Here is a 26,798-nt window from a genome sequence, read left to right as displayed (position 1 = left end):
TAGGGACCGTCATCAAATGTGCAGCCGGAGCCGAGACGAGTGCTTAGGCACCGTCATCAAATGTGCAGCCGGAGCCGAGACGAGTGCTTAGGGACAGTAATCAAATGTGCAGCCGGAGCCGAGACGAGTGTTTAGGCACCGTCATCAAATGTGCAGCCGGAGCCGAGACGAGTGCTTAGGGACAGTAATCAAATGTGCAGCCGGAGCCGAGACGAGTGCTTAGGGACCGTCACCAAATGTGCAGCTGGAGCCGAGACGAGTGCTTCGGGACCGTCATCAAATGTGCAGCCAGATCAGGGACGAGTGCTTAGGGACCCTCATCAAATGTGACCGTCATCAAATGTGCAGCCGGAACCAAGACGAGTGCTTAGGGACCCTCATCAAATGTGCAGCTGGAGCCAAGACGAGTGCTTAGAGACCGTCATCAAATGTGCAGCCGGAGCCAAGACGAGTGCTTAGGGACCGTCATCAAATGTGCAGCCGGAGCCGAGACGAGTGCTTAGGGACCGTCACCAAATGTGCAGCTGGAGCCGAGACGAGTGCTTCGGGACCGTCATCAAATGTGCAGCCAGATCAGGGACGAGTGCTTAGGGACTGTCATCAAATAGCAAAACCAAAAATGGAACGTCAAATAGAGCGGTACAATTTGAATAACACAAAAAAATACACCATGATGGAAACACCACACTAACCTTTATTTTTCCATCAGAAGCTTAATACATATTTTTTGTGAGTGTAATGACAATTAATATGTAAATGAGACTCCTGCAAATAGTCATCTGATTGATGATGTGAAAGAAAGTTGTAAATAAGGCCATCTGACTTGTTGAACAGATTAAATAACACCAACTAATTTTATTTGCAAGTTTTCTGTTTTTTTTTTAATAGAATATTTACAAATACATTTGAAATAAATAATCTTGTTGGAAAATATTGATTGTTAGTCACTTTCGTGTTTTGCTATGCAATTATCAAATTACTATACAAATGTGAACAAAATTACGGATTGTTTAGCAGCTGCTGCTACAAAGAGAAAATCCTTCATGAGCCCTGGACTCATTTTATTCACAATTTTGTGATGTAATGAAATGTGTACAGTTTGAGCTCATGGGTGAAGTCAGTATTATAATGCTGAAGTCATTTAGACACATCAACTCTTCTTGGTCTTTTCATCCATTGGACACAGGCTCATAGTCAGGATCATAGATCAGAGTCAGGATCATAGATCAGAGTCAGGATCATAGATCAGAGTCAGGATCATCGATCAGAGTCAGGATCATAGATCAGAGTCAGGATCATAGATCAGAGTCAGGATCATAGATCAGAGTCAGGATCATAGATCAGAGTCAGTGTACTCTGATTGGTTGCTGTGATGTGAAGATTTTTGTCTGCCACAAAAAAGTTCAGCTTTTCCAACTTTTCTGCGCCGGCCGCGCTCGGACGCTGACTGCGCCGGCCGCGCCGGGTTTTAGGGATGGTACGTAGGGAGACCCCTGTATTGTACCAAGCCCTGAAAAACATCATCTTTTAGTATTGTGGAGTGGAGGACCACTCACAGGGCGTCCAGATCCTCAAGATCCATGTTCAGAGGAAGTGAGGATGTAGTCTTATCCAAGCTAAGGGGCTGTGGCAAAAGTTTAGTCTTATAATATTCAAATATTGTTGTGTTTTTCAGTTCATCTTTAAGCGTGTTTGTTTCCACATTTCAGAGTTCCATAAATGGCAGAATATATTGGGCCTTGGTCCAAACGGTCTGATTAAGGATGGACATATCAGGAGACAAACTATTTCACAGTAAATATAAATAACATTAAGTCCCATATCAAATCTAGACACAATTGTACAAAGCTGTGGAGCAGGTCCAAATCTGCCACAATGCTGTCATTTCACTGGACTGAACAGCCCTACTACCCTAACCCTCCAGTAAACTGAGCTGTCAGTTGAGTTTCAGTAGTTTGAACCAAACAAGGGTGGCGCTGTTGAGCTGAATAGACCACTGAATAGTGTAATAATAATCAGCAGCGGCGCGGTCAAATGGCCCAGCAGTTTCAGGAACCGCAGCACTGCCATATAGCCTCATGGCTAACCCTGACTCTGACCCTGACCCTAACCTTAACCTTAACCTTAACCTTAACCCTGACCCTAACCCTGACTCTAACTTTAACCTTAACCTTAACCTTAACCTTAACCTTAACCTTGACCCTGACCCTGACCCTGACCCTGACCCTGACCCTGACCCTGACCCTGACCCTGACCCTGACCCGACGCGGTCTAAAACGGCGCGGTCAAATAGCGCAGCAGTTTCAGGAGCCGCGGCACAAAATAACATGGCAGTTTCGGCCGCGCGCCGCGGCTCTGTGGACACTCCCTATAATAATATGAAAATGCCATCATCAGAGGAAAGGTTGTAGTGGGTCAAGAATGAGAAAATGAAGATGTTTGATGAATATGAGCACTCTTCACCCAGTAACGAAGGTGCTATTGAGCCAAATAGACAAAGACCTCTGTAATAATGTTAAAATAGTAAATCACCCAAATAAAGGTTGCAGTAGCACAAGGAGGAGTAAATAAAGGTGTGGTGAGTCTTCTGTGCACCACTCAACCTTTTTACACCGTGACCCCTGAATGGAAAGGGTTAGAAAATATATCTATTTTTTGTTTTTAATTATTAATTGCTATGGCAACGGTCCTAAATATTTATCATTCTGAAATCCATGGATGATATAAATGAGATGAACTTCTTTATTAGAACCCCTGTGAAAACGATGTTTTGGTATCAGTTCTGTGTATCACTGAACATGAAGTACTTGTATCCCTAAAACAAGGACGCTTATTGTTTTTTGTCTTTTCATAAAACAAGACATTGTTTTGTTACCAGTTTCATTACCTTAATAACTTCTTACTTGATTTAATTGTGCAGCCGTTTGCAGTAACTTTATGAACCTACTTTGTGGGAACTAATGATGTAATGATCCCCTCATGCTCTGATCTTTACTCTTCATTTACTGTGGCAGGAGGAGCCATGGAGGAGGAGTGGGACGAGGAGCTGGAAGACGACCTCGCCATCAGAAACGCCCTGCCGGATGCAGAGCCTCCAGGGGAAGCAGCAGAACAGCAACAGAACGAGGAGAACAATGTGGAGGAGGCAGAAGAGGAGCGACGGCCTGCTGTGGCCAGAGGTAGAGCCAGTAATATACAATTACAATTGATTTATTTTTTATTATTATATATTGCAATTAGAATTGCAAGTTATGTTTTAAATAATAGGATTCTGTTCAAAGTTCACATTTTAAAGATGAAGATGAATTGACAAAAAGATTGAAACTAATCAAATAATCAAATTTATTTATGTATTTATTTTTGAACTTTTATTTAACCAGGACAGTACCATTGAGCTTCAAAACCTCTTTTTCAAGTCAACACCCGAAGGAGAGCGTGAGGGGCGGGGCCATGAGGACTGGAGGGCAGAGGGAGGGGGCGGGGCCATGAGGACTGGAGGGCAGAGTGAGGGGCGGGGCCATGAGGACTGGAGGGCAGAGTTAGGGGGCGGGGCCATGAGGACTGGAGGGCAGAGTTAGGGGGTGGGGCCATGAGGACTGGAGGGCAGAGTTAGGGGGTGGGGCCATGAGGACTGGAGGGCAGAGTGAGGGGGCGGGGCCATGACTGGAGGGTAGAGTTAGGGGGCGGGGCCATGAGGACTGGAGGGTAGAGTTAGGGGGCGGGGCCATGAGGACTGGAGGGCAGAGTGAGGGGGCGGGGCCATGAGGACTAGAGGGCAGAGTTAGGGGGCGGGGCCATGAGGACTGGAGGGCAGAGTGAGGGGGCGGGGCCATGAGGACTGGAGGGCAGAGTGAGGGGGCGGGGCCATGAGGACTGGAGGGCAGAGTGAGGGGGCGGGGCCATGAGGACTGGAGGGCAGAGTGAGGGGGCGGGCCCATGAGGACTGGAGGGCAGAGTTAGGGGGCGGGGCCATGAGGACTAGAGGGCAGAGTTAGGGGGCGGGGCCATGAGGACTGGCCATGAGGACTGGAGGGCAGAGTTAGGGGGCGGGGCCATGAGGACTGGAGGACTGGAGGGCAGAGTGAGGGGGCGGGGCCATGAGGACTGGAGGGCAGACCCCCTCGAAAGATTTTAGTTTCTATTTTTTAACTGTAACACATGTGTCCTTAATAAAGATGACATGAAACAAATTAAATAATAGATTCAATAGCCTATATTTGACAGAAAAGTATTTAATATATATTCATATATAATTATTATTTACCATGATCAAGTTTTTGTGAACTGTATAAGCTTTTCAGACCTTGTCCAAGTCATTCAACTATTTTACACTTTTTGGCACTAGAGATCCTTTTCTGCTTAATAATGTGCACGTCCTTCTTTAGTAGTTTTCCCTTTAATTGGACCTGACAAACTGACAGGTGCAGGAGTCTGAGAGGGATTTCCCTGACACCAAGTGTCAAAATGCAGGGACAGGATTTTGGGCGTGTCAAGTTTGAACCAAAATGGCCGACGTCCTATGGGTCCATAATATATATATTTTAATCTTGAGATGTTCTATGTAACTGCCAAATTGTATTTGTCTACGATGTAAAACTAGGCTCCACCCCCTCCTATGGCCTTATGTATTTTGCCACTTGGCGACATCACATCATGTAAATTTGAGCAGAGCTTTTAATTTATTTTGAGTAGGAAAAAAAATAAATATCGTTTTTGTTTCTTTCACATTTGTGACTGACCGTGGATAAACCAGTTACAAGTCTACGGGAGACATTTTGAGTTATTCACAGATTATGAAAGTGTGAATTCAAAGCTATACAATGATGTCTCACTCATGCACATCTGATCATATTTGAGTAAGTTGTGGTCATTTGAATGTAAACAACTCTCAAAACCTTTCACTGAGAAAACGGCCTCTAAAGATTCTCACCTGAGTGAGCCCAGAGTCACAGGGGGCGGGGCTCATTTGCATCTCATTGAGATAAGCCCTCCCCCTGTCACACTGACACCACCTCCCCCTACAGCTGTCACTCAAGACTCAAGAGGAGTGTTGTTATTGATGGTAACTGGACTTGAATCAGAATTAGAAGTTACTATATTGAAATGGAAATACTTTGATGCTATTCAGGGCCTTTTATAATCCAAGAATCAGAATCAGAATCGGAATAGGGTTTATTGCCATTTGTCGAATTCACAGGTGATTCAGTGCAACACAAACAGCAAAACATTGAACACTGAGCACTAAACGGCATGATATGTATATAATGAAATATAAAGGTATAAAGTTATGTAGTGCAATAGGAAGTGGTGATATGTACATCATAAAAATGTATTAATTAATGAGATAATATAATATATGATATGTACACCATCAGAGTCCAATTACATCAGAGATCACATCCTCTTCCCTGCAGTGACTCTCGGCGCTGGGCATGTGAAGTCTTTTGCCTCGTCAGTACAGAAAGGCCTGATTTTTTTCATGCAGATAGGTCTGCCTGTCAATGTTCAGTCCAGGTGGGACCAGGACATGGAGATTGTCAACCGGAGGCAGAACAGCTGAATTGTGTAGTAGCTGAAATTCCACAGGTTCTGCATCACAGTGACTTTTGCAAGCAACAAATAACAGGACATTTAAGAAATGGCAAACTATTTCACATAAAACACTCATTAACTCATTTTATTTTTAACACAATGTGAGAGTTTCAATATAAATACCTGAAGTGCTGATAATTCTTGATCTTTGGAAGCACGGAGCGGCGCGCAGAGGCGCGCTGACCCCGCGCGCAGAGGCGCGCTGACCCCGTGCGCACCGCCAGCGCGCCTCTCCGTGCTGACCGGCTGCAGAGGGTTTGAGGAAAAGTGTATCTGTAGAAGACAGACGGAGAGAGCGAAGGAATTAGATTAAGACATGTGACATTTGATAAGATAAGATATTCCTTTATTGTCCACACATGGAGAAATTTCATTGTTGCAACGCAGGTTGATACAGAGGAAAAGGACAGATAACTTATAGGAAGTTTAAAAAAATACTCGTAATAGAAGAAGAAATCTCCTATAGACAGAACCTCTCATTTCTCAATAAGGAATGGAGGGGGAAAATAAAGATAAAATAAAATAAAAACAGCTAGCGTAAGACAAAATAATACTAATAATAATGGTAAAAAAATCAGTTATATGCACATGAATGTGACATTATTGCGTGTCTATAATTGCTATTCTGCATTTGCACTTTATTGTACATTTAATAAAGTGAAGTTAAGTAAATTATGTGTAATAAATAGTGGAAGCTGTAATGCAATGGACTTCTGCATAGTTTTTGATGAACTCCAGCTGTGAGCACCTCTTCTGAAAAGTGAAACAAAGAAGTTTGGAACGAGCTAAACCGGCTAACGCGGCTACAGTAAAAAAACACGAAGATACAGACATTACACCGTCCAAAAACAGTTAGTTTCAAGAGAGTACGTGATGGTAATTATTCAGTAGTTAGGCGGCTGCATATATAAAAAAAAAAACACCTAACCCCAAAAAAATTCTAACAAAAGGTTTCTCCGCTATTTCTTGTAGTATTAGGTGTCCTTAGTAACATACTAAAAGTTTACCAAAGTTTGACCTCTAGAAAGGTGTAATTTTCAACATGGCGTCCAAGATGGGCATGAAGTCCTTAAAATATGCTAACTCTTTAATTTTGTGACCTAGCCAATTAATATTGGTGTCCAACCCCATGTTTTCTGGGTCTATGAATTCATTGAACTTGTCTAAATTGCACTGGCATAATTATATAGTTATGGAATAAATGATTTTATGAGATTACTAGGGCTTTAACGGTACACCAAAATCAATTTGGTGTGTGCCACGATGTTTGCCCTACGGTTCGATACACCTTGAAAGACTTTTGAGTCTTGGAAAACATTGATATTGAGATGATCAGTCAACTACAATAGTGTTAAACAAATGCTAACTACTTGAAATCTCTACCTCCAAGAAATGTGCCAACTTGACACCAGACACCCTGATGTATATGATAAGTTTTCCAGGGGTTTCCATGTGATCTGCCGCAGCAACCAGTCCTGGGCAGGCCTTAGCTCCGACCTTGTCAATGAGCAGACACTGATGAGATCCTTGAAAAGCAGTGGAGGTTTGACCCATGGAAGTGGAATGACTGAGGAAATGCGAGCATTGTGGACCATGTCTATACCCATCACATCGGAATACAACAACACCATGCAGGAATTCAATGACCTCACCTACACGACCAGCGAGCAGCACCGAGAATCCTCAGAAGCAAGGGTGAAAAGAAATCATTCTGATCTAGAAAAGATCAAGGAAAAGCTAAGCACTTGCACACCATTCTCTCCTGACCCATCACTGAAAAACATCGTAACTGGTGTTGTTGCCAAAGAGGATGCGAATGTGCATGAGGATGAGACTGTTGGCAATGAGATAATTGAAAAGATGATTGGAAAACCTGTTTTTGGTATATCTTTCAAATGGAAAAACTGGGCAAAAACTCTTGCTGATGACTCCACCGTCAAAGTTGCCCAAGACCGAACCATTGATCCTGCTTTGCTCTTCCAACGGTTCCTGATCATGTCGAAAACTGGGCAGTTTTTACTTGAAGATGTAATGAGTATGAGCTCTACTCATTTCCTGCAGCCCTGTTCGAAGGCAATGAAATCTTCCGTAAAGCCAACAAGCCCCAACTAGTGCAGGCAGTCATTGAGTTCTCAAGCAAGAAATCTGAAAAAACTGTCCTGGATTCCATCCCAGCAACTGAGCATTATGTCCTTCATGGTGGTTCTCTGGTTCACCTCTTGGCGTGGAAAAATACGCATCAGAGACGTGGTGAAAACACTCCATTGTTAACTTCAATGCAGAGACTCAGTTTGTGGGAAGAAAGGGTGATTTCCTTTCCAGATCTTGCAACAAACAAGGACTTATCAATCTTATGACTGAGAAGCTGGAGAAGAAGGGCTGCTCTGTTATCAATGCATCAGGTGACGCAGACATGGACATTGTCAAAGCTGCAGTCAAGGCCTCAGAACATCGGCCCACAACCTTGATAGGGGAGGATACAGACTTGCTCATTCCTCTCCTCTACTATGCTGGGACAAAAAATAGAGGCCTCTATTTTCGTTCAGAAAAGTCCAAAGCTACAAAAGTCAGTGAGATCAAACAAGTCCTGAATAGTGAGTTGTGTTCCCAGTTGATGTTTATTCACACCTTCACAGGATGTGATACAACTTCACGCATTTTTAGGGTTGGCAAACAGACAGCATTCCAGAAACTTGTGAATGGCGAGTCAACCATCCAGTCCTGTGCAAATGTGTTTCTGCTCCCACATCAAGCAAGAAATGTCATAAGGGACCACGGGACCAAGGCAATGGCAGTGTTATTTGGCGGAAAGAGTAGCGATTCACTTGCCTCTTTGCGCTACAACCTTTTTAGCAAGAAAATCGTTTCCGCCATATAATTTGTTGCCCCAGAACGTCTGCCTCCAACTGAGTCTGCAACCAAATACCACTGCCAAAGAGTTTACTTCCAGATCATGGTGTGGATTGGAAAGGAAGGTGACATGAACACAGTGGATTGGGGATGGAAACAGGTGGACAACCGGTTCCTGCCAGTTATGACCAGTAAGACTGCTGCTCCAGAATGTCTCCTGCAGATGATCCACTGTAATTGCACAACTGCCTGCCAAACACAACAGTGCAGTTGCAGGGCATATGGACTGCCATGCATGTCTGCTTGTGGACCATGTCAAGTTGGGAATTGTGAGAATCGCTATAATCAACCTCTATGGGAGGAAGAGTGTGACGACGAATGGTTATCACCCACCTATTTTCGCCCTGTGCACAATGGTTGGACATACCCAAATGGCATTGCTTATTAAAAGAGGATCTTATGTTCCACATGCAAGTGTGATGCATCATTAGAAAGCTTAGGCCTTCTAGTTTCTGCAGATGTGCACATGAACTTCAGAACTTACACTACAGAGGCCCAAACATAAACAAAACATCCTTTTTTAGTCTCGCCTGAATATTGTCAATTTGTAATGGTCCTGAGCATGACATATTTCATTGTGTGCATATGCTGTTCACTGTACATGATGTTTATCTTGTTGACAACAACTGTGTAACGTTTCAGATCTCTAGGAACAGGCATTTTGGTGCTGTTGACCTTTTTGTATCAAAAAGTATATTCGGAACAAGTGATCCAAATATGTGCCAACTGTGCCAAACTGTTTTATTACAATTTTAGCTCCTCTATGATCATAAAACATACATTTTGATGTTTTGTAGGCCACTAATAGCAATTATAACCGCTAAAAAAATATATGCGAAAATGTGTAAATATGAGTTTACCCATGAATTTCCCATATAGAGGTTAAAAAAAAAATATATATATTATAATATTTTTATTTTATTTTTGTATTGGTATAATAATACATATATCTAACAAAATGCACTTCCAAAAGGCTAATAAACAAAATCCTGCCGAGAAATCTGGCTCTTTACAGCCTTCCCGGAGCCTTACGCACGATAATACAGAAGATTCTGTGTCAATAAGCCCTTTGTCCCGCCTACCAGGAAAAAGGTCTCCTCATTGGCTAGAATAATATGTCACTCAAAGTCTCCTGCGTGCCTGTCAGCAGAAGCTAAGGGCTAAAAACAAAGATGGACGCGCGCTTCGGAAGCGCCAAATTTTTTTCCCCTCCGGAGGCTGTAGCAAACAAACCCGGTGACAGAAAAATTCGTGGATGGTCTCATTCTGTAGGTAACAGTCTAAGGAAGAGATCGATGTCAAACACTATCGTATAAGTCAAACAGGTAATTTGTTATGGACGGAGAAATGCGCCGGACAAGCGCATTCTCGTCCGGCGAGAAATGAAGAAAAGTTTGTTTACTTGACAATATCTCGAAATCGGATAACTTCAGGAAAAATACAAGTGGATATTGTTTTTCAATGATTCCTTACGGACAGACTGAGCACAAGGATGTACAGAATTAAAGCCGTTTCGTCCGTCATAAACAGCAAACAGGTAGGACGCGTTTGTAAAAGTTGAGACTTTCTCACAAACTATTGGCAATTGCTTCTTGGGGCATATTATTCAATGTAAATCAATGACATATTCGTTTTGTTGAGAAAATAAGCTTTAAAATGATGTATGGCTTGCTGGTATTGACCACGGAAATAAAAGTGATGATGTAAGAGAATATTTGAGATATAGAAAATGTTCGCCGGCGGACAGGTGGGTGGTAACAGGTTACTAAGGTCACACTTTAAGGTGTGTAAATAAGAAAAGTGTCTAAAAAACATAAATATATATCAAAAATATATCAAAAACAAAAGGCAAAAAAATAAACTGAGCCTTCACGTGGCAGCCCTGTTTTGACTCATTTTACAGTACCACACAGTTCTAATGGATTGAGTCTTGAGTAATTGGAATAAAAAATGGTGGTTGTGAACCACAGGAATAACCAACACCAGGCAAAACAATATGAAAAAGGAGAAATATGCAATGACTTTCGCACATATGTACTTGTAACCAATTTTGAAAATGGGGCCTTTCTTGGAGTCAAACTTTGGTAAACTTTTAGCATGTTTTTAAGTATATCTGATACTATTGTAAACCACTGAAAAACCTTTTGTTAGAATTTTTTTGGGGTCAAGTGATATTTGCAGCTAACTTAAGTAGTCACATTAAATTCAAGCCCGTATTTGTTATGCAGAAGCCGAGGAAAAAAGAACACGGCCCGGTGCTAGCTTGGACTGTAGCGAGCTAAAGCGGCTAACGCGGGCTACAGTAAAAAAACACGAAGATACAGACATTATACCATCCCAAAACAGCTAGTTTCAAGAGACTACGTTATGTTAATTATCCAGAAAGTGGTCACATTAAATTCAAGCTCGTATTTATAACGTAGAGTGCACTGAAGCAGCATGTTAGCTTAGCATTGCTGTCTCTGCTCCAGTGCCCGAGGCAAAAGTGACATCACGAAACCACCTTAAAACACCGTGTTAAAGCAATACTTTAGAGTAAAAGTACCTCAGTTCCGTTGCAATGTAGTCCAGGGAATGTAAGCTCTGAAGACAGTCTGGAGAAATGAATAATGTCTCTGAGAGGAGAACACGGAGGACACGTAGCTGTAGCCATGTGGTTCGCAGCTGATTGGTGGAAAAAGATCAACATGCGCTGGCTAGAAAAAGTTGACGCCCCCAAGGAGCACTGGAAAAAGACCCGAAAACTACCCATTTTTAACAGCTTAATGTATATGTTTAAGACAACCAATAGTGTTATCTTAAGCACAGAGGGGCTCATTCATAACTTCAACTTTCACATTCTGCAAAAAAACGAAAATCACAAATTTTGGGAAAAAAGGTAAAAGCCAGTTTTTCTCAGTTTGGTCGGGGCCGACATGTTCCGGCATTTACGCTGCTCCGTCACATTTTCTTACTCTTAAACTCTCTGTACATATTTTCACAAGTCCACGTTCAAATCCAACAACGTTTGTAAAAGATTTTGTTAAAACTTCACCATTTCCACGGCCAATGTTTTTTGAATCCTAATGATAATCTAGAGGGTTTTGCTCATTTTGAACAAGTTTGAAAACTGTTGGAGATGTCAAAAGATGATGTGTCATTTTAATGATCTGGTTTGATCCAATATGGCCGACTTCCTCTAGGGTTTAAGGCGGGGTCATTATTTCATAATGTCCTGACATGACCTATTTTTTGTGCCAAGTTTAATTTGTCTACGTAGATTTTTTTCCTCGAAACTAGAGCTCACTGTACTTTTCGATACCATTTACTTGCATTTTCGTTATAGTTTACTACTTGATTTTTGCGTTTCCCCTCAAAATGTTACAGTTCAAATAGAGTCCAGCATTTTATTTATTTATTTATTTGACAGGGACAATGCAATCATATATAGTTACAAACAAAGCTTGCAGCCGATGTGATGCACACAAAGATTACTCATGCACGTCACTCATACACATTCATAACACTTACAGGTGGGGACAGTTTTGATTCTCTTTCAGCCCTTCAGTCTGGAGGTGAACATATTTGCTTCCGTGATGCACTTTATTTCAGGAGGTTATGAATTCCAGAGTTTACCGCTCTTAAAAGAGAAGGATGATTGTCCAAATGACGTCCTGCACTGTGGGATTTGACAGTTTTGGTTTGAGGAGCCTCTTGTAATTCTGCTGCTGTTTAGCCTCTGTATAAATGTACTGATCGGTTCAGGGCCCAAGTTATTGATACATTTGTGCTCGGGCCATAATTATTGAAGCCGTCTCTGCTTCGTTTTAAAAGCATTTAAAGGAATAATAGAGAATTTCTGGCGACCTATCTGAGTCTCATTTCCTCGTGGACAGCTCAGTAGTTCTCCCACATGTCAATCATTCCCTGCGTGCTACTGCACACCTGCAGCCTCGTTCCCATAGCAGCAGCGGCTGCACATGTGTGGTTGATATGCAGGTGTGTGTTTAGTGAGTTCCTTCAGTTACGGGACAAACATGACACAGAGAAAGACTGTGATCGAGCTCAGAATAGACGGAAATCTGAGGAGACGAGTGATGATGTGATCTGTTGCGCTAATAAACAAACACACGTGTAGAGGCGGGGCTGTAGCGTGCTTCTGCACGAGGTTTGATGGGAGGCGGCCTCTCGGAAACAGGAGGGTGGGGGGTGAGTGTGCGCATGCACATTTAAAGAAAAAAGGGACTAACAGTTGCTTGAGTTCACAAACCGACAAAAAATCCTCTATTATTCCTTTAAAAATGCAAACTCACTCTGTCCAGTGTTTCTTGTGTGCTCCATGCTAACTAAGTGGACAAAGGCTTTCTTCCCCAACTCGGCTGATTGTTTGATCATAAGGAGTAGGAGTGAACACTTCTGGGTGATGAAAGCGTACGGAGACAGCAATCCAAGCATAGCATAGTCAATAAAAGACTGAAAAGAGCATTACACGTGAGGCATTACTTCAAAAATTGCAGCAATTTGCTAAATTTTTCCATTCAAATTTTGATTCGATTGCTATGAATGTTGTTGCTATCGAGCTGGGCGGCAGTAGCTCAGTGGTAGAGGCTCCTCTTCTGATCCGAAGGTCAGCGGTTGGACCCTCGCTCTGGTGGAGCGGTCAGATCCACTGACCCACAGGTTGGCGGTGCGATTGCAGCTGCCTCAGGTGAATCCTGACGTTGTGTCCTTGGGCAAGACACTTAATACGACTCGCCCCCAGTGTCTGTGAGCAGTGTGAGATTGTGTGTGTGTGTGAATGTGTGGCTGGTTCCTTGATGTAAAGCGCTTTGAATGTCTTGAAGGTAGAAACATAAATGTGACCTTGTTTTCCCCATAGTGGAAAGAGCCTTAGACCAGAGGTGGGACGAGCGGATGGAACAGTTCCTGGCCATCATAGATGCCCGGCCGGCAGCAGAGCGTCCAGGAGAAGAGCAGCAGCAGGAAGAGGATGAGGACGTGGAGGAAGAGGATGAGGACGTGGAGGATGAAGATGTGGAGGAGGCAGAGGACGAGCAGCCACTGGACAACGAAGCCTCAGAGTCTTTCGAGCTGGACAGTCCGGCTGAGAGGAGCGGACATGTGGCAGTGGTGGACCGCAATGCTATGTATGTGTGGGGCGGGTACAAGGTGAGCAGGACATGCAAGACATGCAGGACATGCAGGACATGCAGGACATGCAGGACACGCAAGATACGCAAGACACTCAGGACACTCAGGACACTCAGGACACTCAGGATACTCAGGATACTCAGGATACTCAGGATACTCCGGATACTCCGGATACTCCGGATACTCTGGATACTCAAGATACTCAAGATACTCAAGACACTCAAGACACTCAAGACACTCAGGACACTCAGGACACTCAGGACACTCAGGACACTCAGGACACTCAGGACACTCAGGACACTCAGGACACTCAGGACACTCAGGACACTCAGGATACACAGGATATTCAAGACACTCAGGACACACAGATGTTTGTAGCTTCATTCTTGCAGATGTTTGTAGCTTCAGAAACACAGATTATGCACAAAAACACAGGTTTAGAAACAGAAACTTAAATTTACTTAAACATTTACAGTAAGTGGCTGTTTATGGACAGAAAATATTGCACATGATGTGTGAAGAGGCTTTATCTTAAATTCTAAAACATGAGATGCAAAGGAACTCAAGTAAATGTGAGAATATCATGTTTACCATATTGTTTTAGAACACAATATGATACACATCATGTTTTTCATTGACATATGAATCTGGAAAATACCTTTAAAATTGTATCAAATTCAATTTGCAATTTGAGTAATTGCACAGCCCTAATTTTATGACGGAAATTGGAAAACATTGAATTGTGTAAATAAAAACACACATTGCATCGTTGTTAATTTAATGTATGTATTAATGCATTTTCTTCTATGTAGAATGCCCAAAACCATGGCTTTTTTGACCTGTACCTGCCCAGAAATGAGATCTGGATGTACAGCATGGAGACGGGAGAATGGTAGGCACTAGGGAACTGTTACAAGTTTAAGTTGTGCTTTCTGGTGGTTCTCCTCAGCGCCCCCTAATTCTAATTTCTAAGTCTAGTAGTAGATCTTGTTGGTTGTTGGAAGCTCAGCAGGACCGGGCCTGGTTAGGACTTGGATGGGCGCCCCACTGGAACACCATTCAATTTATTTTATAAAGCAATGTATTTTTGTAACACCCAAAATCACAACAGTAGTGTCCTTGAGGGGCGACAATGAAAATCAGAGAAGCAGAATCTCTACTCCCACAGACAGGCTGACATGCTTCCATTTGCTGATAGCAGAAGACAACAGTGTCTGAAACAGTAGCTCTCCCCGAGAGGAGCCGAGGAAGAAATCCTGTGAACAGCAATGAACAGGCACAGGTTAGTTAAATATGAAATATTGTTTGATAGAAAAAGTAGTCTTTATCAGAAGATAGTGCTCAAGCTGCCATACTTCCCTGAAGAGACTGTGTCGCCCTCTTTAACATGGACAGGAGCTGATTCCATAACACAGGAGCTCTACCTCCTACTGTGCTTTTAGAGACTCTTGGGACCAACAGAATGCTCTACCTCCTACTGTGCTTTTAGAGACTCTTGGGACCACCAGAATGCTTTACCTCCTACTGTGCTTTTAGAGACTCTTGGGACCACCAGAAGGCTCTACCTCCTACTGTGCTTTTAGAGACTCTTGGGACCACCAGAAGGCTCTACCTCCTACTGTGCTTTTAGAGACTCTTGGGACCACCAGAAGGCTCTACCTCCTACTGTGCTTTTAGAGACTCTTGGGACCACCAGAAGGCTCTACCTCCTACTGTGCTTTTAGAGACTCTTGTCAGGAGGAGGGCACCATAGAGTGTCCTTTTGGAAAGACACTTTTGAGTACTTTGAAGGTGGAAAAGGGCAGTATAAATACACCGCTGTAGTATTATTGTTATTGATGTTGTTATTACTATTATTATTAATGATAATAATTCAAATGTTACGATTATGATTATTATTAACATAAATTCATCCCCCTCCAAACATCAAAAACACTTGTTCTGTGACATAGCTCTGAGAATCATTTCCAGACTCGTCATGTGAATTTCTCCTGTCTAATCACGATCAGTACAACTGCTGAGATCCGGAAGTAAACGAGTCCAGCTTGAAACATGAGTTGAAATGTTTACCTTAAATTATGTGTAATTCCCTCTGCAGCCAGTAGAAGGAGCCAAAACTCAGCTCAAACGCCACAGACTTCACAAACTTTGATTAGGAAGTCTGAACTCACAATTGGTGAGGAAAAGCACTGTTCCTGTCTGTGGTAAAACGCTTAGAGATTCTGATTTATAAGCCTTGATCAACATTTCCGTCAGAAGGTTATAATGGCCATTACTGGTTTAATTTCTTTGTTTTAATAACATTATTTGTAAAGACCCATAAAAGTTCTGTTTCTCCAAACATGTGATTTTTTTTTTAAAAGATTTTTTTTTACAATCTGGTGAAAAACGTCTTTACCTTTTGTAATTCAGACCTTGAATCTCTTCTCTTTGGTACAAAACCTTGGTCTTAATCCAACCAGTTTAGCTTTTAACATATTTGTTTAGTTTGTATGTTTTGATCAGCTCCTTCCATAATGTAACGCTACGTACACGCCGCAGACGCCTAAACGCGCCCGACGCAGAATTTCAGCGCGTGTACATTTGAAAGGTTTACGCAGTGGACGCGCGCTCTCGACGCCCCGGCCACTATACACATGCGCGCGTACGGCGCGCTCGAGCTCTCTGCGCACATGCGCAGTAGAGGTGTTGTCGCATGAGCAGTGGAGTTGTTGTTGGTGTGGCCTTTCATTGTGTAAAATGGCGGATATCGAGAGTGTTTTTGGTTTTCAAAACTCTCACACGGAGGCGCCGGGCTTGTTTCTGTCTCTGTTCCACCGTGAACACATGGTACAGCTCCTTTCTCCCACAAACAGCCACAATCAATCGTTCGTCTGCCATGGTTGATAAGCAAGGAAAAAGTGGCTCTTCTTGGGGAATTCCACGGGGAATACCGGAAATGCGAGGGGCAATACGTACGTACGTACGTCACTGGAGCGTCAGCTCTGATTGGCTGCTGCAGCGGCTGCTACGCTTCAGCTGCAGAGACCTCAACATATCTGTAAGCCGCTTTCGTCGCATCGGCCGGCTCATACGCGCTCAAAGCGTCGAGAGCGTAAAAAAATGCACCAATCGCGCCGCTAAAACGAAGAAATCGCGCCGCGGATAACGCACTACGTGCTCGACGCGCGTTTACTATAGACTCTGAATGTAAACTGGACGCTTCGGCCGCTGCGGTGTGGAACCCCCTTAAGAACAGATTTCACCCATGGATTCTTCACTTCCTCCAAATGACTCAAGCGTTTGTCATCTGCCAGTAAGGCCTGTACAGGAACCTCCAGCACCACATTACTCTCAATATGAGACCATTGAGCTTCATATTCTGAGTCACACCAGCAACGCTCTGATTTGAGCTGAAATACAGTTATTTTTCAAACAAGGCAAACCCCGCCTCCTTTTTCTTTTGATGGTTGCAGAGTTTTGAATTGAATTCATGGTTTCTTGCCATATAAATCTTGAGATTGTTTTATTCTACTCATAAAAGAGCTGGTTGGGGATGGAATTGGGAGAGTCTGAAATAGAATCTGGGTAAAACTTTCATTTTTATAGTTTCAATCCTTTGACTGAGACTCAAGTATGGGATAAGAGTCCTATTTTCAAGATCTTCCATTATAGTGGAGAAAAGAGTATAGTTTTTCTCTAGAATTGTTGATAGTTCTTTATGGAGGACCATACCCAAATATTTAAAGGTCCCATAACATGCAAAATCGACTTTTCAGAGCTTTTAACCTTCTTACATTGCTATTTGTGTAATATATTATATTATATATTACATATATGTGCCCAGAGTGTTTTTTTGATTGATTCCGGCAGTTTTTAGCTATATTAGAGACTATCTCCTTTCCTCGAATCTCCAAATTGACGGGGGGTGGCTACAAGACCGCGTCATAACCACAGACACGCGTCACCATACCCCTCCCGCCCCCTTCCCCCCGGCTCCGCGCTGCTCGTGTCTCCCCACAAGCCCCGGAGTTTTTCTGCTTGGATTTACGAGGAAACACGGCTCAAAGAGGCCCAAAACTTCATTAATAATATCGCACTCTTTACTATTATCACAATGGTGAAGGTTTATGTGGCAGTTCCTGCAGCAACCGGGAAAATAAACGGAGAGAAGTTCTATCCGATACCGAAAAACCAGGAAATAAGAGCGCGATGGACATAAGACTTTTATATTTATATTTATATATATATATATATATATATATATATATATATATTTATACATATATATATATATATATATATTTATACATATATATATATATATATATATATATATATATATATATATGTATAAATATATATATATATATATATATATATGTATAAATATATATATATGTATAAATATATATATATATATATATATATGTATAAATATATATATATATATATATTTATACATATATATATATATATATATATATTTATACATATATATATATATATATATATATATATATATATATATATACTTAGGATAGACTACAAAACGTGAAAAAAAGCATGTTATGGCACCTTTAAAGGATTCCGTTTGCCATTTAAATGGGTCAGTCTTTCTAAAGGCAGAGGGGGCGCCAGTAAGAGACAGTTTCAGCTTTTGTACATTAAATTTGTTTCCAGACTCCATGATATTGTCCTTGCATCACATTGGGTATGAACATTTTTATGCTCTGCCCCATCAATTGAGACTGCATAAATTGTTTCCAAGTACAAAGTGAACAACAGGGGTGACAAAGCACAACCCTGCCTCAGCCCTCTTTCCAGTGGCCTTTCATGTTCATTCTTGATGATATAAGATAAGATAACCTTTATTTGTCTGACAAAGGGGAAATTCCAGTGTTGCAACACAGAGTAGATATAGAAGTATAATTATAAAAAACAGATAACTTGGACTTGATGTTGGACAATTGAGTATTGGAGTATTTTTTAATTATCTATTTTAAATTTGGTTAACACTTAAAAATAAGGCCAGCTGTTTTGTTGTTTTTGTATTTGTCTCATTATATGTAAAGATCGTCTTATGTTCTCTTGTATTTGTCGTTTGGTAAAAAAAACAAAAACTGTCTGATCATTTTGAATATTAAAATATTCAAAATATTTTTAATTCATATTAAATAGTATTTGTTCCATTCTTTATTGAGGTGTATATACGATATTTCACATTCAGAACAGAGATTGGTCTGTGTGAGGCACAGTCAAGTCGATCCTTTCCCTCTTTAGTATAAAAGGATGTGATGACCTCTTTCACACTCAGAGGGAGCTGAGCTTTTTAAAGACCCAGTTAAATGTTGATCAAAACAAAGGAGTAAGTGTGTCTTTAGAGTTTTATGCCACTCTGAGGTGAACCCATCACTACCTGGAGATGTTTTGTTTATAATCTTTTGATTGCACTTTGAATTTCAGTAGTTGTTATTTCAGCATCTAATTTTTAGTTTTGCTCTTCGGACACGGCAGGTAAATTGAGAAAGTCCAAAAATGTAAAGACTGCAGTTATTATTATTATTATTGATTTTGCTACATCAAATAATGTAGGAGATTGTTGAAGCTTGATTTTCATAAATCACCATCATTCACTATCAAAGTATTTGGAAAATAAAGCTGATAGTTTTGTAGTAGTACGTGTCATTGCCCTAGTGGTAAAGCTGGAGATGACTTCCTTTAAGTATACAAATAAATGACTTTGCAACGGTCACTTTCAGATGAGTATTATTTACTACTTTAAATAAGTAAACAATATTACTGAATGTTTGACATTGTTTGGCCTGTAGTAGTGTCAGTTTTACAAAAAGTATCCTTTTAGGGTCACCAAGGAGAACCACCACCAGAAAGTAGGGCCACCCAAGTGCGGCCATCTTGGTGCGGTCCTTAGGGTGCGGTCCTTAGGGTGCGGTCCTTAGGGTGCGGTCCTTAGGGTGCGGTCCTTAGGGTGCACTGCTGCTTCTCTAGGTCAGGACTGTCTTCACTGGAGGATTTTTACCTTTTGTGCATGTTTTGAAGCCGCCACCTCCTTTCTGTGAGTGCTAGCCACTGCTAGCGTGTAGTATGTTGTGAGGCTACAGCTCTTCTTTCCTTGTGCCTCAGGTCCAAGTACTTGGCGGGGGGAAACCTGCACACCTCCATGTCGGGCAGCTGTGGAGTGTGTGTGGATGGAGTGCTCTACCTGTTTGGGGGCCACCATGCCAGAGGCAACACCAACAGGGTAGGTCACAGGGCTTTCTCCAATGCAAGGCAATCTGAAAGTGATCATTACAGATCATTACTCACTGCCCTGGTCAGCATGTAGATACATCAGTGTAGGGGTGTCCAAATGTGGTCTGCAGACCGATTTTTGTTGTCCCAGATTATAACCATGGGTCTATTAAAATAACTGGATAGGCGTGCTGCGGCGCATCATTTGATGCGTGTTATAGCACATGCATCAAGACTAAACAGTTATTTTATAAGCTGTATTTGCTGATGATTTCCTGCTTCAAATTCTCTTCACTTTGGCACTTTCTGAGTATTGTCTTTGTCCATGTGGCCAGACTGTACACAGAAAGCATGCCAGGGTCCAGGCTGGTGCAGAGATGAGCACAGTCCTGTGCCTAGTACAAGTTTTACAAATATTGTATACTTGTCTAAATGTTGTGGTTGTCCTCTCCTGATTGAACACGTGGCTCTGGTGCAGATCTACCGCCTGCCCTTGCACGGCCCCACCTTGGTCTGGGAGGAGATGAGGGAGCTCAAGGGGACCCCACCCTCGGCCAAGGACAAGTTGGACTGCTGGGTCTACAGGAACAAGTAAGTTTGTGCTGCACAAATATCATGGAATACACGTGGTGAGGAGAAGCATAAATGTCCAACACAGTCATTTCCACAGGATCATATACTTTGGCGGTTATGGCTACGCTGCACATGAACACAGAGGAACTTTTGAATATGACGAATCCTCTTCACTCGTGGTGAAATATATTACTCAAAATTAATGACCAAAACATGAAATGTTTACTGATTACTTTCTGCTGTTGATTTGTCACCTGCAGTGGGACAGCCCAGGACGAGGCTGGAACAACCACGTGCACGTGTTAGACCTGGAGAGTCTGACCTGGAGCCAGCCCATCACCACAGTCAGTCCACACACTGTATCACACTGTGTCAGACTGTGTCACACTGTGTCAGACTGTAGAACACATGTTAGAGCTGTCAGTCCACACACTGTGTCACACTGTGTCACACTGTGTCAGACTGTAGAACACATGTTAGAGCTGTCAGTCCACACACTGTATCACACTGTGTCACACTGTGTCACACTGTGTCACACTGTGTCACACTGTATCACACTGTATCACACTGTATCACACTGTGTCACACTGTGTCACACTGTATCACACTGTGTCACACTGTGTCACACTGTGTCACACTGTATCACACTGTATCACACTGTGTCACACTGTGTCACACTGTGTCACACTGTATCACACTGTGTCACACTGTGTCACACTGTGTCACACTGTGTCACACTGTGTCACACTGTGTCACACTGTATCACACTGTGTCACACTGTGTCACACTGTATCACACTGTGTCACACTGTGTCACACTGTATCACACTGTGTCACACTGTGTCACACTGTGTCACACTGTGTCACACTGTGTCACACTGTATCACACTGTGTCACACTGTGTCACACTGTATCACACTGTGTCACACTGTGTCACACTGTATCACACTGTGTCACACTGTATCACACTGTGTCACACTGTATCACACTGTGTCACACTGTGTCACACTGTATCACACTGTGTCACACTGTGTCACACTGTATCACACTGTGTCACACTGTGTCACACTGTGTCACACTGTCACACTGTGTCACACTGTGTCACACTGTGTCACACTGTGTCACACTGTATCACACTGTGTCACACTGTGTCACACTGTGTCACACTGTGTCACACTGTGTCACACTGTATCACACTGTGTCACACTGTGTCACACTGTATCACACTGTATCACACTGTCAGACTGTCAGACTGTATAACACATGTTAGAGCTGTCAGTCAGTCCACACACTGAACCGTATGTGCAGTGCCATGTGCTGAGCTACAGATGCAAAGAACGCCACACTTTCCTATGGTAACCCTATGTAGAGGCACGTTGATGCGTGGCACATTTTCCGCATTTTGGGGCGATCGAGCGGTGCAAATGAGACGGACAACACGACATGTGAACAATGGATGAGGCCTTAGGTGCGATGGAAGCTCAGATCATCTGTGTGAACACAACATTCAATATGCTCCATGTCCGGCCTAATTAGATGTGTTTAATAATTATAAGTGAAAGCTCCCTTTTCACCATGTAAAGTAAAGGTTATTGTTTGTCATTGAAACCTTGAGCTTCAAAATATCAATAATGTGCAATGATAAAAAATGTAATAAGTTGTCTATTTGGCTTTTTTTCTCTAATCACATCCATTGTTTTATCTGCTTGAAATGAATGTTTTAGCCCTTTAAAGAAAGCCCATGCCTTATTAAGTCACATGGGTTTAAAGGCCCATTCTCCCTGAGGCTTATCATTCACGTTCTATAATTAATAATTCCATTCCAATCAGAAAATGTTTCCTGACAGAATAAAAGACGTTGAACCTGCATTAATAAGTTCCTGGATGATGTCCGCTTAAGCTTAGTCAGGTCAGTGGGACTGCGACGATGTTTAAGAAACTGAAAAAGAACAAAGGCACAGAGAACTGCGCTAGCCATGCTACACCTTAGCTAGCTAGCCGCGCCATGAACAGGTGATTTAAACAGATATTTAGCTAGGATTTAACCGCAGCCCGACGGAGCATTCTGAACAAAGCCTCCATGGCTCAAAGCTCAAAGTGCCATATGTCATATCTCATATGCTCCCAAGTATGGCAGCTTCACATGACTTTGTGACCGATTCGAAACATTCAAATATAGTTTCAAGCAGCAGTTTATCGCAGTATGGAGACTCAAATTCATCCAGAAAACACACTTCAGTATCCATATATTTTATTTGTCAAATAACTTCTGTGTCATTAGTAGAGTTTTGGCTAAGTAACATTATGGACTTTCCTTGTGTGATGTCATCCTTTTAAATTAGAAGTACAATTATAAATCTAAATGGTAAACTGGGATCAAATGTTTTACTGAAGTGGATATTTTCCCTGTGTTTATGAACAGTTTCCACTGAGCAGAGCTGAGGGACCTCTTTTTCACATGTTAAAAAGTTAACTTGGATTCTGAGCAATAATGATGGTTTCAATGTGTTTCTCTGTGATAGTAGTGCTGGAACATACTTTTATGTCTTAGCCTTTTCACTCTCTGTCTCCAGGGCAACAGTCCCTCTCCCCGAGCCGCTCACGCCTGTGCCACTGTGGGAAACAGAGGTTACGTTTTTGGAGGAAGATATAAAGTACGATGTTCAGAAATATATTTGTTCTGAGCATGTTTTTACTAAGCGTTTATTTGCTCCACAGAATTATAGACTGAACGACCTGTACTACCTGGACCTGGACACGTGGGAGTGGCATGAAATGTAAGAGCCACACATTTGACTGGCACAGGGTTAGTTTGAGGCAGGGGCCCCTGTAAAACATCTGTGATGAGCCATGTTAGTAACTATATACTTTAATCCAGAAATGTTTGACTAATAAACACTGATATTTGATAAGAACTTTTTAATGAATTCACGTCGTTAGGATTTCTTCTATAGTAGTTTGTTTTTAGTGCTATGTGCCGGTGCCTGTAATGTCGCTTCAGAAAGACATTATTCTTGGGGAGATAAAACAAAGGAAGTGACCGGACAGTGTCCTGTATTTAACACTTCATGAGCTATTGCATCATAGTAGAGTCTGTCAGGTTCAGCCTGTCTCCTGCTGTGGCTTCTTCTAGAGCAGAGAAAGTCCATTCATCTGGGAATTATTGGTTCCATGGATTTTCCATTTAAGAAAAAAAAAGTTACTGACCCTGCGACGTGCTGGCCCCTGTCCAGGGTGTGCCCGCCTAAGGCCCAAAGTCACTGGGATAGGCTCCGGTCACCCGCGACCCCTAACGGGAAAAAGCGGTAGAAAGTGAATGAATGAAAGGCCGAAACAGTTTGATTTTCTGTTTTTCGATTTGTTCCCAAAATTGAAATTACAAATATTGAAATCCTGCCTCGGAGCATTTTATTTCATTCACATTCATTTGTTTTGTGCAATGCGGAGAGCTTTCATCCCCAGAGCTGGGATTTTTCTCCAGTCGCCCCGGACTAACCCAGTTCCAGAACCTTTAGGTGCTGAGCACAGAATACGGCCCAGTCCACGCACACATCTCTGGTTATAAACTGGACTTGGGCCGGCAGCATCAGAGCCACAGGAGCTGGTGATCCAGAAGCTCACACCTCCAGACTGATGCAGTGACCCACATTAGTCCCGGTGCCAGTCCGGAGTGCCGGACCCCAGAGTGCCGGACCCCAGAGTGCCGGACCCCAGAGTGCCGGACCCCAGAGTGCCGGACCCCAGAGTGCCGGACCCCAGAGTGCCTGACCCCAGAGTGCCTGACCCCAGAGTGCCGGACCCCAGAGTGCCGGACCCCAGAGTGCCGGACCCCAGAGTGCCGGACCCCAGAGTGCCGGATGCGGCGTTGGTCCGGAGGGCGTGAGGACAGAGCCCACTGTGGTCAGCTCTGGAGACGAGTGCCGGAGCCGAAAGTCTGACCGTACGTGTGGATCTCATGTGGAGCTCTCAGACTCAGACTGAGACAAGGATTTTGGGAGAATGTGATGATGGGGATTTATCCAGTTTCCCAAATAAAGGCTCCTCTCTGAGATGAGGTCCAGTCTGGTCCAGGCTGGTCCAGTCTGGTCCAGGCTGGTCCAGGCTGGTCCAGTCTGGTCCAGGCTGGTCCAGTCTGGTCCAGGCTGGTCCAGTCTGGTCCAGTCTGGTCCAGGCTGGTCCAGTCTGGTCCAGTCTGGTCCAGTCTGGTCCAGGCTGGTCCAGTCTCGTCCAGGCTTGTCCAGTCTGGTCCAGACCGGGCAGTAACAGGTGTCCAACGCTGGAGGTGGAGGTGTCCAGTGCGAAACAGCGCTGTTTTAAATTATTTTTAAAAAGATTGTTTCATCATGATTTTCTGGTCCATATGGGACAGTAACACGACTCCAGAGCACTAGTACTGAAGTTTAATAGCTACGATTCTGGCCATTCCCAGAATGCACCACACCACGTTCTCAATCTGTTCCACGCCCTGCGCTCTCAGCTGATGTCAGTACATTAACTCAACCCTCCTGTTGCAGCTAAGATGGGGCCCCAGAACCCCCTCAAAGCGAGCCAGGCGCCTTTACCATCCGTGCCACAGACACGGCCTGTCTCACAGGGGCACGAGAATCATGTCTCCAGAATACAGTAGACCTGTTCTAGAACGTGATCATCAGGATAAAATAAGTGCGTGTCATATTGATTTGCAGCGGGGAATAGGTTTCTCTCTGTTCCAGGAGGTAAAATGGGGCTTCAGGACAATATTGCATGAACCACAGTGTGTGCCGCAGGTTGTACGTGATGTCAAATGTTCAAGTGCCCAGCACGTTTTGACACTTTGTATCTAACGTACCTCTGTGTGTCCCTCAGGTGTGTCCCTCAGCAGGGGCCCGTGGGGCGCTCCTGGCACTCCTTCACCCCTGTGTCCCAGGACCACATCTTCCTGTTCGGAGGATTCACAACGGAGCGCGACACCCTCAGTCAGTCACCATTCAGTAGTAAAGCAAGGCTATAGTGCTGTGTGTAATGTGTGTGTAATGTGTGTGTAATGTGTGTGTAATGTGTGTGTAATGTGTGTGTAATGTGTGTGTAATGTGTGTAATGTGTGTGTAATGTGTGTAATGTGTGTTTGTAGGTGACGCCTGGTTGTACTGTGTGAGCAAGAACCAATGGAAGCTGTTCAAGCACAGCCACACTGGAAACCCCAGGTACCTCCCACTAACCTGTCCTCTGGTACTTCCCACTAACCTGTCCTCTGGTACCTCCCACTAACCTGTCCTCTGGTACCTCCCACTAACCTGTCCTCTGGTACCTCCCACTAACCTGTCCTCTGGTACCTCCCACTAACCTGTCCTCTGGTACCTCCCACTAACCTGTCCTCTGGTACCTCCCACTAACCTGTCCTCTGGTACTTCCCACTAACCTGTCCTCTGGTACTTCCCACTAACCTGTCCTCTGGTACCTCCCACTAACCTGTCCTCTGGTACCTCCCACTAACCTGTCCTCTGGTACCTCCCAGTAACTCTAGAGTCTGTTCAAATGAGCTTTACAACCAAGCTGGCTGCCTCTGACACACCTAGAATTTGCACAGTGGCAAAGGCGGTTAGCGCTCTTGCCTCCCAAGAAGGAGATCATGGGTTGGGTTCCCGGACCAGACCAACATCACATGATCTCTCTGGGTGGAGTCTGCATGTTCTCCTCGTGTTACCGTGGGTTCTCCCACCGTCCAAAGACATGCATGTGTTATTCAAAATTGGCAACTCTAAATTGGCCCAATGGACAGGTGTTGGAAACTAGCATATTCTGCTACATACTTAAAACATTGCATCTGATTCGTCCAATGTAAATGCCATGTCCTTAAATCTATAAATAAAAAATAAAAGAAGCATAACTTGTATAGCTTTAACAAGTGTGATGTGTGTGTGTGTGAGTAAAGTGGAGCCTGCTGTGTGCTGCATGTTTCAGGTTGTGGCACACGGCGTGTCCAGGGCCTGATGGAGAAGTCTTTGTGTTTGGAGGATGTGCCAACAACCTGCTGTCACATCAGAGAGCTGTGAGTCCATCACCAGAGTCATGTCCACATGTCCCAATGTCCAAATGTCCCTGCACATGTCCCAGTGCTAATGTGTGTGCGCTCCACAGGCTCACAGTAACGAGCTCTTGACCTTCACGGTCCAGCCCAAGTCTCTGCTGAGGTGAGTAGAACACATGCTCGTCTTTACAGAAACATACAAGCATTTAACCTGTTCACGTCCACCTGCCCGCGCGGGAGCCATACTTTAGAAGTTCTATTACATCATCACTCACTTATTTTCATCCATCCATCCATCCATCTTCTGCCGCTTTATCCGGGGCCGGGTCGCGGGGGCAGCAGTCTGAGCAGGGACT

The 26,798-nt window shown here is 43.3% G+C and overlaps 1 protein-coding gene across 2 annotated transcripts in view; it reads left to right on the top strand.

Annotated features, from left to right (window-relative positions):
- LOC140370233 (kelch domain-containing protein 2-like) overlaps positions 1 to 26,798 on the top strand; it is a 41,985-nt gene that overhangs the window by 4,678 nt on the left and 10,509 nt on the right. Inside the window, exons 2-14 of one of the 2 annotated variants that reach the window (XM_072457293.1) lie at positions 3,015 to 3,179; positions 13,361 to 13,650; positions 14,445 to 14,524; positions 19,756 to 19,873; positions 20,342 to 20,454; positions 20,534 to 20,615; positions 20,697 to 20,780; positions 23,009 to 23,089; positions 23,154 to 23,212; positions 25,281 to 25,390; positions 25,546 to 25,618; positions 26,376 to 26,463; positions 26,553 to 26,605. In XM_072457293.1, the coding sequence (XP_072313394.1) occupies positions 3,023 to 3,179; positions 13,361 to 13,650; positions 14,445 to 14,524; positions 19,756 to 19,873; positions 20,342 to 20,454; positions 20,534 to 20,615; positions 20,697 to 20,780; positions 23,009 to 23,089; positions 23,154 to 23,212; positions 25,281 to 25,390; positions 25,546 to 25,618; positions 26,376 to 26,463; positions 26,553 to 26,605 (1,388 nt within the window). In that variant the 5' untranslated portion in view covers positions 3,015 to 3,022. The remainder of the gene's footprint in view (positions 1 to 3,014; positions 3,180 to 13,360; positions 13,651 to 14,444; positions 14,525 to 19,755; positions 19,874 to 20,341; positions 20,455 to 20,533; positions 20,616 to 20,696; positions 20,781 to 23,008; positions 23,090 to 23,153; positions 23,213 to 25,280; positions 25,391 to 25,545; positions 25,619 to 26,375; positions 26,464 to 26,552; positions 26,606 to 26,798) is intronic. The other variant, XM_072457294.1, reaches the window with a different exon arrangement.

The sequence above is a fragment of the Eucyclogobius newberryi genome, unplaced genomic scaffold (genome assembly GCF_026437365.1).
Source record: "Eucyclogobius newberryi isolate DKJ021-1_F unplaced genomic scaffold, fEucNew1.0.hap1 SCAF_21, whole genome shotgun sequence".
Taxonomy (NCBI): Eukaryota; Metazoa; Chordata; class Actinopteri; order Gobiiformes; family Gobiidae; genus Eucyclogobius; species Eucyclogobius newberryi.
The sequence above is the reverse complement of the archived record's forward strand: the minus strand, read 5'-3'. Positions and strand labels throughout refer to the sequence as shown.